The sequence below is a fragment of the Rhinoraja longicauda genome, chromosome 5 (assembly GCF_053455715.1).
Source record: "Rhinoraja longicauda isolate Sanriku21f chromosome 5, sRhiLon1.1, whole genome shotgun sequence".
Lineage (NCBI taxonomy): Eukaryota > Metazoa > Chordata > Chondrichthyes > Rajiformes > Arhynchobatidae > Rhinoraja > Rhinoraja longicauda.
Window position 1 is genome coordinate 67,074,427 of NC_135957.1, and position 15,597 is coordinate 67,090,023.

The 15,597-nt window shown below is 46.5% G+C and overlaps 1 protein-coding gene across 2 annotated transcripts in view; it reads left to right on the forward strand.

Moving 5' to 3' along the window:
- The window catches only part of me1 (malic enzyme 1, NADP(+)-dependent, cytosolic), a 325,940-nt gene that overhangs the window by 187,638 nt on the left and 122,705 nt on the right, over positions 1-15,597 (forward strand). For both annotated transcript variants that reach the window (XM_078399713.1, XM_078399714.1), the window contains exon 7: positions 13,877-13,986. In XM_078399713.1, the coding sequence (XP_078255839.1) occupies positions 13,877-13,986 (110 nt within the window). The remainder of the gene's footprint in view (positions 1-13,876; positions 13,987-15,597) is intronic.

Consider the following 15,597-nt stretch of genomic DNA (forward strand, 5'->3'; position numbering starts at 1 on the left):
ATATCAGCCTTATTATAGTTATTGTTAAGCAATAAAATGTTCAACAATGTTACAGCATTCCTGCAATTCTGCAAGAGCCTGTTCATTTACAACACAGAGATTTCGCCCTTTCTACAACTCAACTCATCACCAATTTCTAACTTGTCTTACTTTTGATGAAAGATCATCTGCCTGAAATGTTTCATGGTTTTCTCTCCCCAAAGATGCTGCTTGGCCACCTGAGTAAATCCAGTGGATTCTGTTATGTCAGATTTCCTGTATCTGCATTTCTTTTGTGCCTGGAGAATTCCAAAGGTATACAATCCTCTAGTTTAGGAATTTCTCAATTTCAGGAGGGGATTATTTCTGAGTCAGACATTATTCAAGGCTGAAATTGGCACTTGGAGAAGAGCGGAAAGTAGACTTCAGGCTACAGGAACAGTGATGTTAAGTGAATGATGGATCGGTCTCAAGTAGCTGTCTGGCCTCCCCTGCTTCCAGTGGGAATATTTTGGAATGCTTTCGAACATTCAAGTTTAAAAAAAAATCCTACTGTCCAATATTCAAGATAATGAAGGACAAGCGAGCATAAATATGAGATGAACGTCCTGTGGAGAAATATTCCACTTAAGATCAGGATTTATATAAAATACATAAAGCAGCTACTTTTCCACATCTTTGAGTGATTATATGACGAGCAATGGACCTGTAATTCCATCTGTACAATAAAAAACGCTGCCTGTAAATTGCTGATACTCAGTGCAAACCTGTATTGGTATAACAGTGCTGTTGAGAAGTATGATCACATTCATGTGAAATTTGGCATTACATTGAGCGCATTTGTTACACTTTTAAAAAACAAAAGGTGTTTGTGGAATATTTTGCGTTGGGATCATGTAAAAGGAATGGCTGGGATGGGAGGAGGGGGAAGATTGTTTCTCGAAACCCTTTTGTAGATCCAGGGAACGCATTTAACATCACAGTAAGGCCGCCAGTACGGTAGGAATTGCAAACTATAATGAGCGTAATTTTGCAAAACTCTCCTCAGAGAGCTGATGGAGTGTGTTGGAGATTTTCCAAAATAGACGGCTGTGTTGCTGTTGATAGGCAAAGCATGGCTGCCTGTGATCATGAAGTATCAACACTAGGTACCATTATCTGCTCCTACCATCACTATTAGTCTGTAAGACGTGTATTTTTCTAAAAGAGAAGTTTCAAACTTATTCCATCTGGCTGTTCAGTAAGTAATCAAGGAAATTCCAGTCCAACATGCGTCACATTTTTGACAACTTTCCAGGGTAGACACTGAATTCGGAGAATGCAACTCATTTATCCCTCAGTGAAACAACTCTCACTGAGAAGAAAATTCTTCAGACACTGGAAATCTAAAATCAAATTAGAAATGCTAGAGATATGAGACTGTGGCGGCTCCCAAGGGTCGGGCCATACTACTACCGACCCCTCGGCACGGGAATGGACCAGTCCCGGGAGGCGGTCCTGGACTCAGGTATATAAGGGCAAGGTTTGGGCGCCAAGCCATTCCGGCAGACTAGACCCGTCTGAGACCCACGAACCAATAAATATACCTTCCCAAAATACCTGGCTCCTTGCCTTTATCAACACGCTACATTGGTGACCTCGACGGTCCATTCATTAGGATGGACAGAAAAACAGAATTCGACCGCCCGTCCGGCTCGCAGGCCGACCAGGCCCCAGCTGTCGACGCGGTAGGCATCAAGCTCCCGACCTTCTGGACCACCCGGGCTCGCGTTTGGTTTTACCAAGCGGAGGCCCAGTTCCAGCTGCAGGGCATCACGGTGGATAACACCCGGTTTTTCCACCTGGTGGGAGCCCTTGACCAGGACACGGCCGAAGAGGTAACGGAGTTCCTCCAGGACCCACCGGCCGACGGTAAATATGAAGCCCTTAAGGAGCTGCTGCTCCAAACCTACGGGCTAACCCGAATGGAGCGGGCCGAAAGGCTCCTCCACATGCCAGGCCTCGGTGACCGGCGCCCATCTAGCCTCCTGAAGGAGATGGTCGCGCTGCTCGACGGGCACAGACCGTGCCTGATGTTCGAGTATACTTACCTGCACCTGCTGCCGGCCGACATTCGCCTGCAGCTCACCGACGTCTCCTGGGAAGACACCCGGGCCCTCGGCAGGCGCGCGGACGCGCTGTGGGCGGCGCGCCGTGATGACGTCAGTGCGCTAAACGTCACTCGAGAAGCGCCCGATTTTCTCCGGTCGGGCGGGGGAGCTGTGGAAGGAGTGACAGCTACGTCCCGGAGGCCTGCGAGATCGCCCCCGGTGGCCATTGCGGGTCGTGCACCTGCAGTCCCACATCAGCAGGCTCCAGCCAGCACCAGCAAGAGGTACTGGTGTTATTACCACCAGCGCTGGGGTGCGGCAGCCCGACAATGCCGCCAGCCGTGCACATTTCCGGGAAACGCCGGGGCCGGCTACCAATAGTCCCTGCGGTGGCCGGCCAGATTCACCGCCTCTTCACCTGGGATCGGCGCTCCGGGAGCCGCTTCCTCGTGGATACCGGGGCGGAGCTGAGCGTCCTGCCCCCTTCGCCGCTGGACATTCGTTCTGGGAAGCGGGGGCCCATCCTCACCGCGGCAAATGGGAGCATTATCCAGACATATGGCGTCCGCACGGTCCACATCGTTTTCGGCGCCAGTCATTTTACGTGGCTGTTTACGATCGCCGACGTCTCCCAGCCGCTGCTCGGGGCCGACTTTCTGCGGGCTCATTCTCTCCTCGTGGACGTCAGGCAGCAGCGCTTGGTCCACTCCGCCACGATGGAGCCCATCGCGTTGCGGCTGAATGACCCCATTATACGCCCGCTGTCGTCCGTGGACTCCCATTTCGCTCGGGTGCTGGCGGACTTTCCGGATATTATGGCCCCGCAATTCCGGTCATCGACCCCCAAGCATGGGGTGTACCATTACATCACAACTACCGGCCCACCCCTCCACGCACGAGCACGCCGACTCCCGCCTGAGAAACTACGCCTGGCACGACAGGAGTTCCGTACGATGGAGTCCTTGGGGATCGTCCGCCCTTCCAACAGCCCATGGGCATCTCCACTCCACATGGTCCCCAAGGCAAACGGGGGCTGGAGGCCTTGCGGGGATTATCGGCGGCTGAACGTCGCTACCGCCGAGGACCGATACCCCGTGCCCCACATCCAGGACTTCAACGCCCATTTGGCTGGGGCCACGATATTTTCAAAGGTGGATCTGGTGCGAGGTTACAACCAGATCCCGGTCCACCCGGAGGATGTACCCAAGACGGCAATCATCACGCCGTTCGGACTCTACGAGTTCGTACGGATGCCGTTCGGCCTCAAGAACGCCGCGCAGTCATTCCAACGATTAATGAACGGCGTTTGTCGCGGGTTGGATTTCCTGTTCGTCTACCTCGACGACATCTTGGTAGCCAGCCGCTCGCGGCAGGAGCACTGTGCCCACCTCCGGCAGCTTTTCCAGCGGCTCAGCGAACACGGGTTGGCCATAAACCTCGCCAAGTGCCGCTTTGGCGTGGCCACAATCGACTTTCTCGGCCACCGTGTGTCCTCGCAAGGAGCGGTTCCCCTGCCGGACAAAGTAGACGCCATCCGCCGGTTTCCCCGTCCGTCCTCGGTGCGTGGCCTGCAGGAGTTCGTCGGCATGGTGGCATTTTATCACCGGTTCCTGCCATCCGCGGCCCACATCATGCGGCCGCTATACGAGCTGCTGGCGGGCAAGCGTAAGACCGTCGTGTGGACCGACGAGGCCGTAACAGCCTTTGACGGCGCGAAGGAGGCCCTGGCTCGGGCTGTGCTGCTTGTTCACCCACGGGAGGATGCCCCGACAGCCCTTACGGTGGACGCCTCAGAGTTGGCCGTTGGTGGCGTACTGGAGCAACTCACGGACGGGGGTTGGCGCCCCCTGGCCTTCTTCAGCCGGCACCTCGACAACGCCCAGAAGAAGTACAGCGCTTTCGACCGCGAGCTCCTCGCCCTGTACCTGGCCGTTCGTCACTTCCGCTATTTTCTGGAGGGCCGCCCGTTCACCGCTTACACGGACCACAAGCCGCTCACTTTCGCCCTGGCAAAGGTCTCCGACCCATGGTCCGCCCGACAGCAGCGCCAGTTGGCCTACATTTCAGAATTTACCACCTCCATCCGCTTTATCGAGGGGAAGGAAAACCGGGTGGCCGACGCATTGTCTCGCCCCGCCATCAATGCCGTGTTAGAAGTGGCACCCGGCATTGATTATTCTGCCCTGGCGGAGGCCCAACTAACGGACGGGGAGATGCCCGCCTACCGGACTGCCATCTCTGGCCTCCGCCTTGAGGATGTTCCCCTCGGCCCCGGAGCGACGACGATACTTTGCGATGTGTCGGCAGGTCAGCCGCGCCCCATCGTCCCGGCCGCGTGGCGCAGGAGGGTTTTCGACGTGGTCCACGGGCTGGCTCACCCATCCATCCGGACAACGATCTCGTTGGTAGCTGCGCGGTTCATGTGGCATGGTCTGCGCAAGCAGGTTGGCCAATGGGCCCGCACCTGCATTCCGTGCCAGACGTCAAAAATTCAACGCCACGTCCGGGCGCCACTCCAAGGGATCGGTCTACCCTGCCGCCGTTTCGACCACCTGCACGTGGACATTGTGGGCCCGCTCCCGCCGTCCCGGGGCATCACCCACCTCTTCACGGTGGTGGACCGCTTCACGCGGTGGCCGGAGGCCATACCACTGGCTGATACGTCGACAGCCACATGCGCTCGTGCGTTGGCCGCGCACTGGATTGCTCGCTTTGGTGTGCCGGTGGTCATCTCATCGGACCGGGGGCCACAGTTCACCTCCGAGCTGTGGTCGGCCATGGCCCACCTGTTGGGCGTGCGGCTGCACCACACCACGGCCTATCACCCGCAGGCAAACGGCTTGGTGGAGAGGTTCCACCGGCAGCTGAAGGCAGCGCTGAAGGCGCGACTCGCCGGCCCCGACTGGATGGACGAGCTACCATGGGTTTTGCTGGGCATCCGGACTGCCCCCAAGGAAGACCTGGCTTCATCCTCAGCGGAGCTCGTCTACGGGTCTCCGCTCACGGTGCCCGGGGAGTTCGTGCCCTCATTGCCGGGGCGAGAGGAACCACCCTCATCCACCCTACATCGCCTCCGAGAGCGAGTTGGAAAGCTCGCACCCGTGCCGACGTCCCGCCATGGGACATTCCGCCCTTACGTGCCATCGGCCCTCCAGGACTGCGCCTTTGTGTTCCTGCGCCGTGACGCCCACCAGGCGCCACTCCAGAGGCCGTATGAAGGCCCGTACCGGGTGCTGGAGCACGGGCAGACCACCTTTGTTTTGGACATGGGGGGCCGGCCGGAGGCCGTGTCAATTGACCGCCTGAAGCCGGCCCACTTAGACATCGACCAACCGGTGCGGGTGGCCCAGCCTCGCCCACGAGGTCGCCCCCCTTTGCGGGTCCCACCGCCTGTCTCTCCAACTGTGCCTCCGCCGGCCCCTCTGTCGACCGATTACCGTACGCGGTCCGGTCGGGTTGTGCGACCACCAGTGCGTTTCGTGCCTCCGGATCTGGGGGGGGGTACTGTGGCGGCTCCCAAGGGTCGGGCCATACTACTACCGACCCCTCGGCACGGGAATGGACCAGTCCCGGGAGGCGGTCCTGGACTCAGGTATATAAGGGCAAGGTTTGGGCGCCAAGCCATTCCGGCAGACTAGACCCGTCTGAGACCCACGAACCAATAAATATACCTTCCCAAAATACCTGGCTCCTTGCCTTTATCAACACGCTACAAGACCGCCTTGAGGGAGGGGGGGAAGAACAATGTACAATTGGGAGGGGTGAGAACAAGGGCATGCTTTGTAACTTTGTCAGCGCCGTAGGTGGCCATTATTTGTATACGTTGGATATGCAAGCAAAGAATTTCATTGTACCTTGTCACATGTGACAATGTGTCACGTTTTCCATTCCATTCCATTCCAGTTTGGATAGTATCTGTGGAGGTTGAAATGTGTTCATGTTTTAGAGACCAAATGAGTGAACAATATAAGAGGAGGTGGTGGTGCCATCTGAAAAAATGAAGTTTGTTTATCACCACTGAACTGCTCAGAGGAAATATAAGTAGTTGATGAATAAAAACAGAGAAAGAGAAGGAGAATAATGCCGGAACTTTGAGGAAAAAGCAGTGCTCCGCAAATCTGAAATAAAAAGATGTTGGAAATAGCCAACAAATCTGGGGAGCATATATGGGGAAAGTAAAACTAACTTAATACATGCGATTGAAGATGTTTGGGGGCGGCACAGTGGCGCAACAGTAGAGTTGCTGCCTTACAGCACCAGTGATGCGGGTTTGATCCTGACTATAGGTGCCTGGCTGTACGGAGTTTGTCTGTTCTCCCCGTTACCTGCGTGGGTTTTCTCAGGGATCTCCGATTTCCTCCCACATTCCAAAGACGTACAGGTTTGTGGGCTAATTGGCTTGGTATAATTGTAAATTGTCCCTAGTGTGTGTAGGATAGTGTGTGGAGATTGCTGGTCAGTGTGGTCTCGGTGGGCCGAAAAGGGCCTGCTTCCACGTTGTACTGTATCTCTAAACTAAACCAATCATTTAGTTTAGAACTGGCCAAGTCTGATTCGAACAGAAAAAGCTGGTTATCCAAAATTTCTGAATTTAACATGGAGACCTGCAAGTTGTAATATTCACAATCACCAAATGAAATGTTGCTTCTCACATTACCAGCAGCCTTTTGTGGAACCGAGGCAAAAAATAATGAAGAGATCAGAATGGGAATGGGATGGACCATTAACAAGACAGGCAACTGGAAGATCTGGGTTTTGTTTCTCTATAATAGAGAAGATCACATTTATGAGTTCTGAATGCAGTACATTATTTTGGATGTAGTACAAATGAATTACTCCCTCACCTCGAAGGAATCTTTATTGTCCTGGGTGGTGGGGAGGGAAACAGAGAATGAAAATGTTACCAAGGTATGGATGAAATCGCTTAGTAAATGCTCACCTGATGTGCTCCCAATAGTTGTGGTTCCCTGCCTGGTACAGTTATAGGCAATGAGCTTCTCTTGTTTCGGTATCAAGCACACATCAAGCGTTATAATCAAATGCATTGAAGGACTTTCTGCCACAATAATGTACCTTTTAAACTAAAATCATTATTCACAACTGTTTTCAGCACCAACTGTTCAGATGATCTCAGATTTCCAAATTATAGTTTTTTCACAATTTCTTTAACGCTACTTAAACTGCTTTAACCCCGGGCCAGTTGGTGAATGTCCATCAAACTAGATTGGCCCAGATCTCAGCAGCACAAAAGGAAAGGTTCCCAAATTGTCTCCTGTTCTTTGACTTAAGCCAAAGCTAGTTTTCATAAAATGTTTTTCAATAACATGAGCAGGAGGTACTTAATATTCTTTGTCATCTGGTTTGTAATGTGCTTGTGCCTATATTTCCCCCCCTCAATTATCTTCGCAATGATTCATCTTCATTACAGATGCTAGATGCTTAATATAACACATCACACACTTAACGGTTTGAATATGTCTGAAGAAGGGTCTGAACCCGAACTGGCACCCATTCTTTCTCTCCAGAGATGCTGCCTGTCCCGCTGAGTTACTCCAGCTTTTTGTGTCCATCTTCAGTTTGAATATGGATATACATGCCTGCAATTTTTTGTAGAATATAAATGAAATGCAGCCTCTCGAAAAGTTACTCCATGCCAAGTGAATGAGCAAGAGGCTGATGTGCTGTCCTTGGCTCATGAATTCTTATTGCTGGAAGACCATGTAAAAAGGCTTTTCTCAGTATTAATTTATAAGTCAGATCTATGGAAATAATATCTTTTGTTTCCAAACTTAAGAACTATCATTACTTGGCCCATTAATTATACTTATTACCATGTGCTTTTTCCAAATCTATCTCTTTTTTTTGCATCCAGGCCACCAACATTGCTGAATCCCTTTTCGAAACATGTTGCAGAAATCTTGTTGCGCATAAATTAGCTGATCTTATGTCCATAAAGAAGAGGTGACCACACTTTAAAAAGTAATTTGCTTGCTGCAAAGCACTGGGAAGAACTTATGGGATATGAAAGACATATTGTAAACTCCAATTTAATGGTTTTAACAAATATAAACTCTCCCAGTGCCTTCATCTCATGAAAGCGACAGTTGAATTTATGAATATGTTTATTGTTTTCTTAGTTTAGTTGTCAGCATTCCATTTTTGACTTGGTAATTGTAAATTGAAATTTAACTCCCAAGATTTGAGCAGATTAATCTAGGCCGATGAGATTACAGCCCTGAGGGACACTGGACTGTTAAAGATTGTTATGTCAGATGGCACAATGAACAGTTTATGGAGAAGAACTAATGATACAATGCAAAGAGCAGTGCAAAGTTCTTCTCTGCTGCCTGATATTCGAACGACAACTGACATCATCATAAGCAAGGGTAGTTAGCAAGGAATAGGTCAAAATGCAGAAACAAGGAACTGCAGATGCTGGTTCAAATTTGCAGATGACACCACCATTTCAAGCCGAATATCAAATAAAGATGAGACGGAGTACAGGAAGGAGATCGAGAACCTCGTGTCCTGGTGTCGAGACAACAACCTTTCAATGTCAGCAAGACAAAGATCATGGTGATCGACGTCAGGAAGCGATTGACGGTGCTGAAGTAGAGATGGTTGAAAACCTCAAATTCCGAAGAGTCAATATCACCAGCAACTTCTCCTGGACCATCCATATTGAAGCAACGACCAAGAAAGCACACCAATGCGTAGACTTCCGTTGAAGGCTTAGGAAGTTCGGCATGTCCCAGCCAATTCTCATCAATTTCTACAGATACGCCACTGAAAGCATTTCATCAGGAAGCATCAAAGCTTGGTTTGGGAACAGCTCCATCCAAGACTGCAAGAAATTGCAGTGAAATGTTGATCTAGCCCAGACCATCACACAACATCATAGACCATCTATTGACTCCATTTATACCTCATGCTGCCTCGTCAAGGCCAGCAGCAGAATCAAGGACGAGTCATACCCTGGCCACTTCCTCTTCTCCCCTCTCTCATCAGACAAAAGGTATAGAAGTGTGAAAACATGTAGCTCCAAATTCAGGGACAGTATCTTCCCAGTTATGAGGCAACTGAATCATCCTACCACAACTAGAGAGCAGTCCTGAGCTATTGTCTACCACATTGGTCACCCTTGGACTGTCTTTGATTGGACTTTACTGAAATTACCTTGCACTAAACATTATTCCCTCATCATGTAGCACGCGACAAAAGCTTCTCATTGTACCTCTGTACGTGACAATAAACTAAACTGAAGTTCATAAACTAAACTGGTTTAGGGTCCCGATCCAAAATGTCACCTTTCCGTGTTCTCTGGAGATGCGACTTGACCCGCTGAGTTACTCCAGCACTTTGTGTCCTTCAAGGAATAGGTCCATTCCATACTTTTGTCTGAGCTTGGCTGTCGGGTTGAAGTTATGAATTCGCAAATTGTTTTATAAATAGAAGGATATATATAATAAAATAAATATGAATATAAAAGTTTAAATCCAGAATTACAATATGAACTAACACAGCCAGAAGCTGGCAGCATTATAACTGATTCCTTTGACCGTTAGCCTGCTGTAAACTAAGTTGCATAATTATGTACATAAATCTGTGACTGTACTGTGATTTAAATGGAATCCATGTCTCAGAATTAGCTACATGTTTCTCCTTCAGTTTAGTTTAGAGATACACCCTGGAGCAGGCCCCTTGGCCCACCGAGTCCACGCCGACCAGTGATCCCCGCACACGAACACTATCCTACACACACTAGGGAAAATTTACAATTATACCAAGCCAAACATCTTGGGAGGAAACGGGAGATCCCAGAGAAAACCTATGCAGGTCATGGGGACAACGTACAAACTCCGTACAGACAGCACCCATAATCAGGATTGAACCCGGGTCTCTCGTTCTCTAAGGCAGCAACTCTACCACTGTGCCGCCGTGCTGCCCACGTTACTCCTATTTTTTGTTTATCAATTAAAGTTAGCTAAACTATTGATAAATTTACCTTTGATAAGAAGTAGGAAGTGTTTTTATTTTAATCATTTTAATGTTAACATGCTTGTTATGTTTTAGTGAAATTTATTTAGTTTAGCTTAGTTTAGAGATACAGCGTAGAAACAGGCCCTTCAGCCCACCGGGTCCACGCCGACCAGTAATCCTCGTTATCGTGGATCAACACTATCCTACACACACTAGGGACATTTTTTACATTTACCAAGCCAATCAACTTACAAACCTGTACGTCTTTGGAGTGCGGGAGGAAACCGAAGATCTCAGAGACAACCCACACAGTTCACGGGGAAAACGTACAAACTCCGCACAGAGAGCATCCGTCGTCAGGATCGAACCCGGGTCTCCTGCGTTGCATTCGCTGTAAGGCAGCAACTCTACCCCTGCGCCACCGTGGCCGTCCTTGTGATGTGATGGGAGAGATATTAAAACTGGGGAATAAAATCTTGCCTCAAAATCAAAGCTCCGTTTATGAGCAAGAACATCTTCCAGAACCACCATGTTGCAAATGCAAATGATGGCTTACTTTCGGATCTTGTTGGTCCTTGTGTAAATATTGCATGATTGTTGTTTGTCCATGGGTGAATTCAGTGTTCTAAAGATAGAACACTAGGGGAATGCTGGAGTAGCTGAATGGGTCAGGCAGCATTTCTGTAGGAAAGGAATAGGTGATGTTTCGGGTCAGAATGCTTCTTCTGACTCAAGTTAGAAGTTTTCTCCAGAGATGCTGCCTGACCCGCTGAGCTACTCCAGCATTTTGTGTCCAACTTCGTTATAAACCAACATCTGCAGTTCCTTCTTACACAAATTTATTTTAGTTTATTTGGAGACCTATGAAATATTCAATCTGTAGTTTGTTTGGAACTACACGCCAGGTAAACCACCAATTAATATACAGAAATGTGAGTATTATATTACACGGGATTAGATCTAAATTGGTGAATTTAGCTTTCATAAAGAAAGAAGCATACATTTAAGGAAGTATAAACATAAATGGATTTACTCCAATTACTGCCATTTCTGTGGTGGAATACAGGCAGAAGTACAATTTATTACATCGTACCTTGTGTATAATGGAGCTATTCAAACAATGAAAAATGGACTTGTGTTAAGATTAGTGGTTTTATTTTTTTCCACTTATCTATAGACCAGAGAAAGTTGAAGTGAATATTAAAATAAAAATCCTCTCCATCTCTGCCCTGACCTTTTGTCAGACTGACCTTCAACAACTCACACAGTTGCTAGGTTGGCATTCTTCTCCAAATATTCTTGTCTCGGATTTTCAGTGTCTGAAATTTTGTTTTTTGTTTTTTTTAGTTGGTGTGAAATGCAGCGTTTGTTTAGCGTCAATTATGTCCTGCAAAAGCATTGTTTACAATTCAGGCAGATAAATGAGTACGGTTGGACAGATACTCCCGAGCTGAAAGTATGAAAATATTCCACTACATATCCCCCAAAAAATCAGATTGAGTAATTGCCATTTGTTACTTTTGCTTCTATGCACATTCTCTCCAACTGGATGGTGTCTATGTGCACTGTGATCATGTAAGGTTGTTCTGCTGATGACCATGTTTCCTTTTAATGCTATAGAGATAGTTTTAGAGATGCAGCATGGAAACAGGCCCTTCGGTCCACTGAGACCACGCTGACCATCGTTCATACTAGTTTCATGTTATCTCACTTTCCCACTCTCCACACACTCGGGGCCATAGACAGAGGCCAATTAATCTACAAACCCGCATGTCTTCGGGATGTGGGAGGAAACTACAGCAACCCTGAGGAAAACCACGTGGTCACAGGAAGAACATGCAAACTACACACAGACAGCACCTGAGGTCAGGGTCAAACCTTGGCAGCATAATGGTAGGGTTGCTGCCTTACAGTTTGAGAGCCCCGGGTTCCAGTCTACGGGAGCTGCCTGTATGGATTTGCATGTTCTCCCTGTGACAACATTAGTATTCTCTGGTTTCCTCCCACATTCCAAAGACGTGCAGATTTGTAGGTTAATTGGCTGCTGGAAATTGTCCGTAGCGTAGGATAGAACTACTGTATGGGTAATCGCTGGTCAGCACAGACTTGGTGAGCTAAAGGGCCTGTTTCCACATTGTATCTCTAAACTAAACTAAAAAACGTAACTAAACCTGGGTCCCTGACGTTGTGAGGCACAATGTGAGGCTGTCATCGGCATAAATGATGGTTATATCCATAAAATAAAATACAATTTTCAAAAGTTGAATCATTCAGTAATTTTGTTTAAAAAAAAACCCTTAATATTCCTTCATAAAGATTTACTCAATATTTACTTTTTTTGTTTCTCTTATCAGGAAATGATGCAACTCAGAAAATTAAACGTCCATTTTATATGCTGCTTATTAAAGTAGGGGATAGCTAAGTGCTCAGGAAATTTGAAGATTTCTGCTTTCAATTTTCACAAAAATGATTTCTTGTCCATTTAGCCCTTGGGAAATAAATTGTATTCATTGAGGGAGGAACAAAATATTTTTGAAAAATGTGGTGTACTCGTTCACTCCTTAGACTCTTGCACCAATGGAAAAGTACAGGAGACTCAGAGACTGCAGATTCTGGAATCTTGGGCAAAACAAAGTGCTGGAGGAACTGGAGGAGGGAATGAGCAGGTGACGTTTCATAAGTTCATAAGGGATAGGAGCAGAATTAGGTCATTCGGTCCATCAAGTCTACTCTGCCATTCAATCATGGCTGATCTATCTTTCCCTCTCAACCCCATTCTCCTGACTTCTCCCCATAACCCCTGACACTCGTACTAATCAAGAATCTATGTATCTCTACCTCTGTTTGGGTCGGGAACTTTCTTTCGTCTCTGAAAAAAGGATCTTGATCTGAAATGTTGCCTGGCTATTCCCTCCCTGGATTCGATCTGACCTGCTGAGTTCCTCCAGCACTTTGTGGTTTACATTGGAAAAGTAGAGTTTGGGTTCTCACGAGGGCATTCAATTGTGTAAGGACTTCAAGTGAATTAGAAAAAATATTTTGAGATAACATACAAGCCCCATGCTCTCATTTTCTATTCTCTGATGGTAATATTGAGTAATAAACTTATTTATCCATCTTAAAGCTTTGGGCTTAATCTTCTGGGCAGTAACAATAGAGCCATAGTGTATAAAAGCAGGGAAATTATGCAGAACATTTTATGATGCTGAACACTGATCCTACCTCAACTGGAGCATTATGTTCAGTTCTAATTGCCTCCTTATTGGAAGGATGCAGAGAACATGGAGAAGGTCCAGAGGAGATTTACAAGAATGTTTTTCTCGGATGAACCACTATGGTTGCCAGGATAGGTTGGATAAACTGTGGTTGTTTTCCTTGGAAAAGTGAAGGCTGAGGGGATATTTAATAAAAGTTTTAAAATTAATGAGAATTTAGTGTGAGAATTTAGTGGGTGGGAGACCTATGTTTTCATCGTAGAGAGGTCACATTTTTTTTTTTAAAGTAAAGGGGAAGTAAATTAACGTTGAGATGAGGTTTTTGTTAATTCAGTGTGTGCTTGGAATCTCAAATTCAATGCTTGTAGATGTAATGGAGGCAGTTCCATTGTGGTCTCCATGAGGGAATTGGGGAAGATATGGTGTTGGTGGGGAAGGCTTTCCAAGTCTATGAAGACAGGGCCAGAGAATGAAACTGGTAGAGAACTGGCACAGCAATGATGGCCCAAATGGCAACCTTCTACCTTATGATTGTTTTGTGATATTTGTAATTAATTTCCCCCCAAAAAATATTTTCATGTGATAGGCACATTTTTTTTGTTGCTTTTTCAGGTACAGTCAAAACTGTCTCATTCAGTTTGAGGATTTTGGTAACACCAATGCATTTCGACTTTTGAACAAGTACCGCAACCAGTATTGCACCTTCAATGATGATATCCAGGGTATGTTTCAGTTTCTTTTTAAACCTTTTTTTTTGCATAAGGATTTGTGTGGTTTACAAAGGAAATCACTTAAATATCAATTTCTCGTAGGTTTTTAGTTTAGTTTAGAAATACAGTGTGGAAATGGGCCCTTCAACCCACCGAGTCCTTACCAACTAGCGGTCCTCGTACACTAGCACTCTCCTACACACACAAGGGACAATTTTACATTTATATACTAAGCCAATTAGCCTGCAAACCTTTGGAGTGTGGGAGGAAACCGAAGATTTCGGAGAAAACCCACGCGGTCATAGGGAGAACGTACAAATTCCGTGCAGACAGCACCCGGAGTCAGGATCGAACCTGAGTCGCTGGCGTTGTAAGACTGTAGGTCTACTGCAATGCACCGTGCCACCCTTGATCAGTTTGTCAGTGGATTTTCTAGTAAATCCTATTGAGGGGCATTGTACTAAAAACATTACTGTTATTTTGATCTTCTAAAGCTCATCAAAAGGAATATGAATTATTGCATTTTGTTTCCTATCTCTCCATATTGGATTATTTCTGACTGCCTGTATTTTACACACCATCATTATATAGAAAGGTTACACAGGAAAATTCATTAATCCATAATTTAGTTAATTATTTGGGAATAATAGTGAGAATATAATTTGTAAAATACTCTACATATAGCAACAGTGGAAAACTGAAAGCAAAATCATGATAATTTTGCTCTTGAGGATAAATTGTTATTTATAATTGCAATATATTACATTTATTGTCTCACAGTTTACTTGTCTAAAATGCTGCAGGTTAGGTAATTTCAATTAATTGTTGGGAGAATTCTTATTCTGGCCAGAAATATGCTGCATTGGTAGTTTGGTGGAAGAGAGGGTTATCTTGGCCCCTGTACAGATCTGAAAGAGACTGCAACAATACCATTGACATGTGATTGATTTACACAAACATGTTTCAGTTACTAATTTACAGTACAATTGTTGGTATTATGATCAGAGTGCGCTTGCCACTGCATGTTTTCCTCATTGCTTCAAACTCCATTGTTTGTTTAACCAGCTTAAAATGAAAGTTTGTTTTAATTACCAGAAATATATAAAATTACAGCGAATGATCAAGTTCTCAAGGGAAGTTATTCTTGAGTTCTTTTGGCTGTTCAATTATTTCTCCTGACATTAACATGTCAACACTTGAAACCATCAAAATGCATTTTTCTTTCTTGCTGGTGATGAATTATTTTGCACTTTTTATGTCTTTTATCCAAAGGAATGTGCTTTCTTTTACCCTGATATTTAATAGTGTGCGCATTGAAAATGTTCTGTTTTGATGTGGATGAAAGCTCATTGTACTTTACAATGAAAATAGAAAGGCTCATGATTAAAGGTAGACATAAAGGACTGGAGTAACTCAGCGGAACAGGCAGCATCTCTGGAGGGAAGGAATGGGTGATGTTTCGGGTCGAGACCCTTCTTCAGACTGATGTCACGGGAGTGGGCAGGACAGAGATAGAATGTAGTCGGAGACAGTAAGACTGGTGGGAGAATTGGGAAGGGGGAGGGGATGGAGAGAGAGGGAAATCAAGAGCTATTTGGTTATTTGAAGTTCATACCGCAGAGA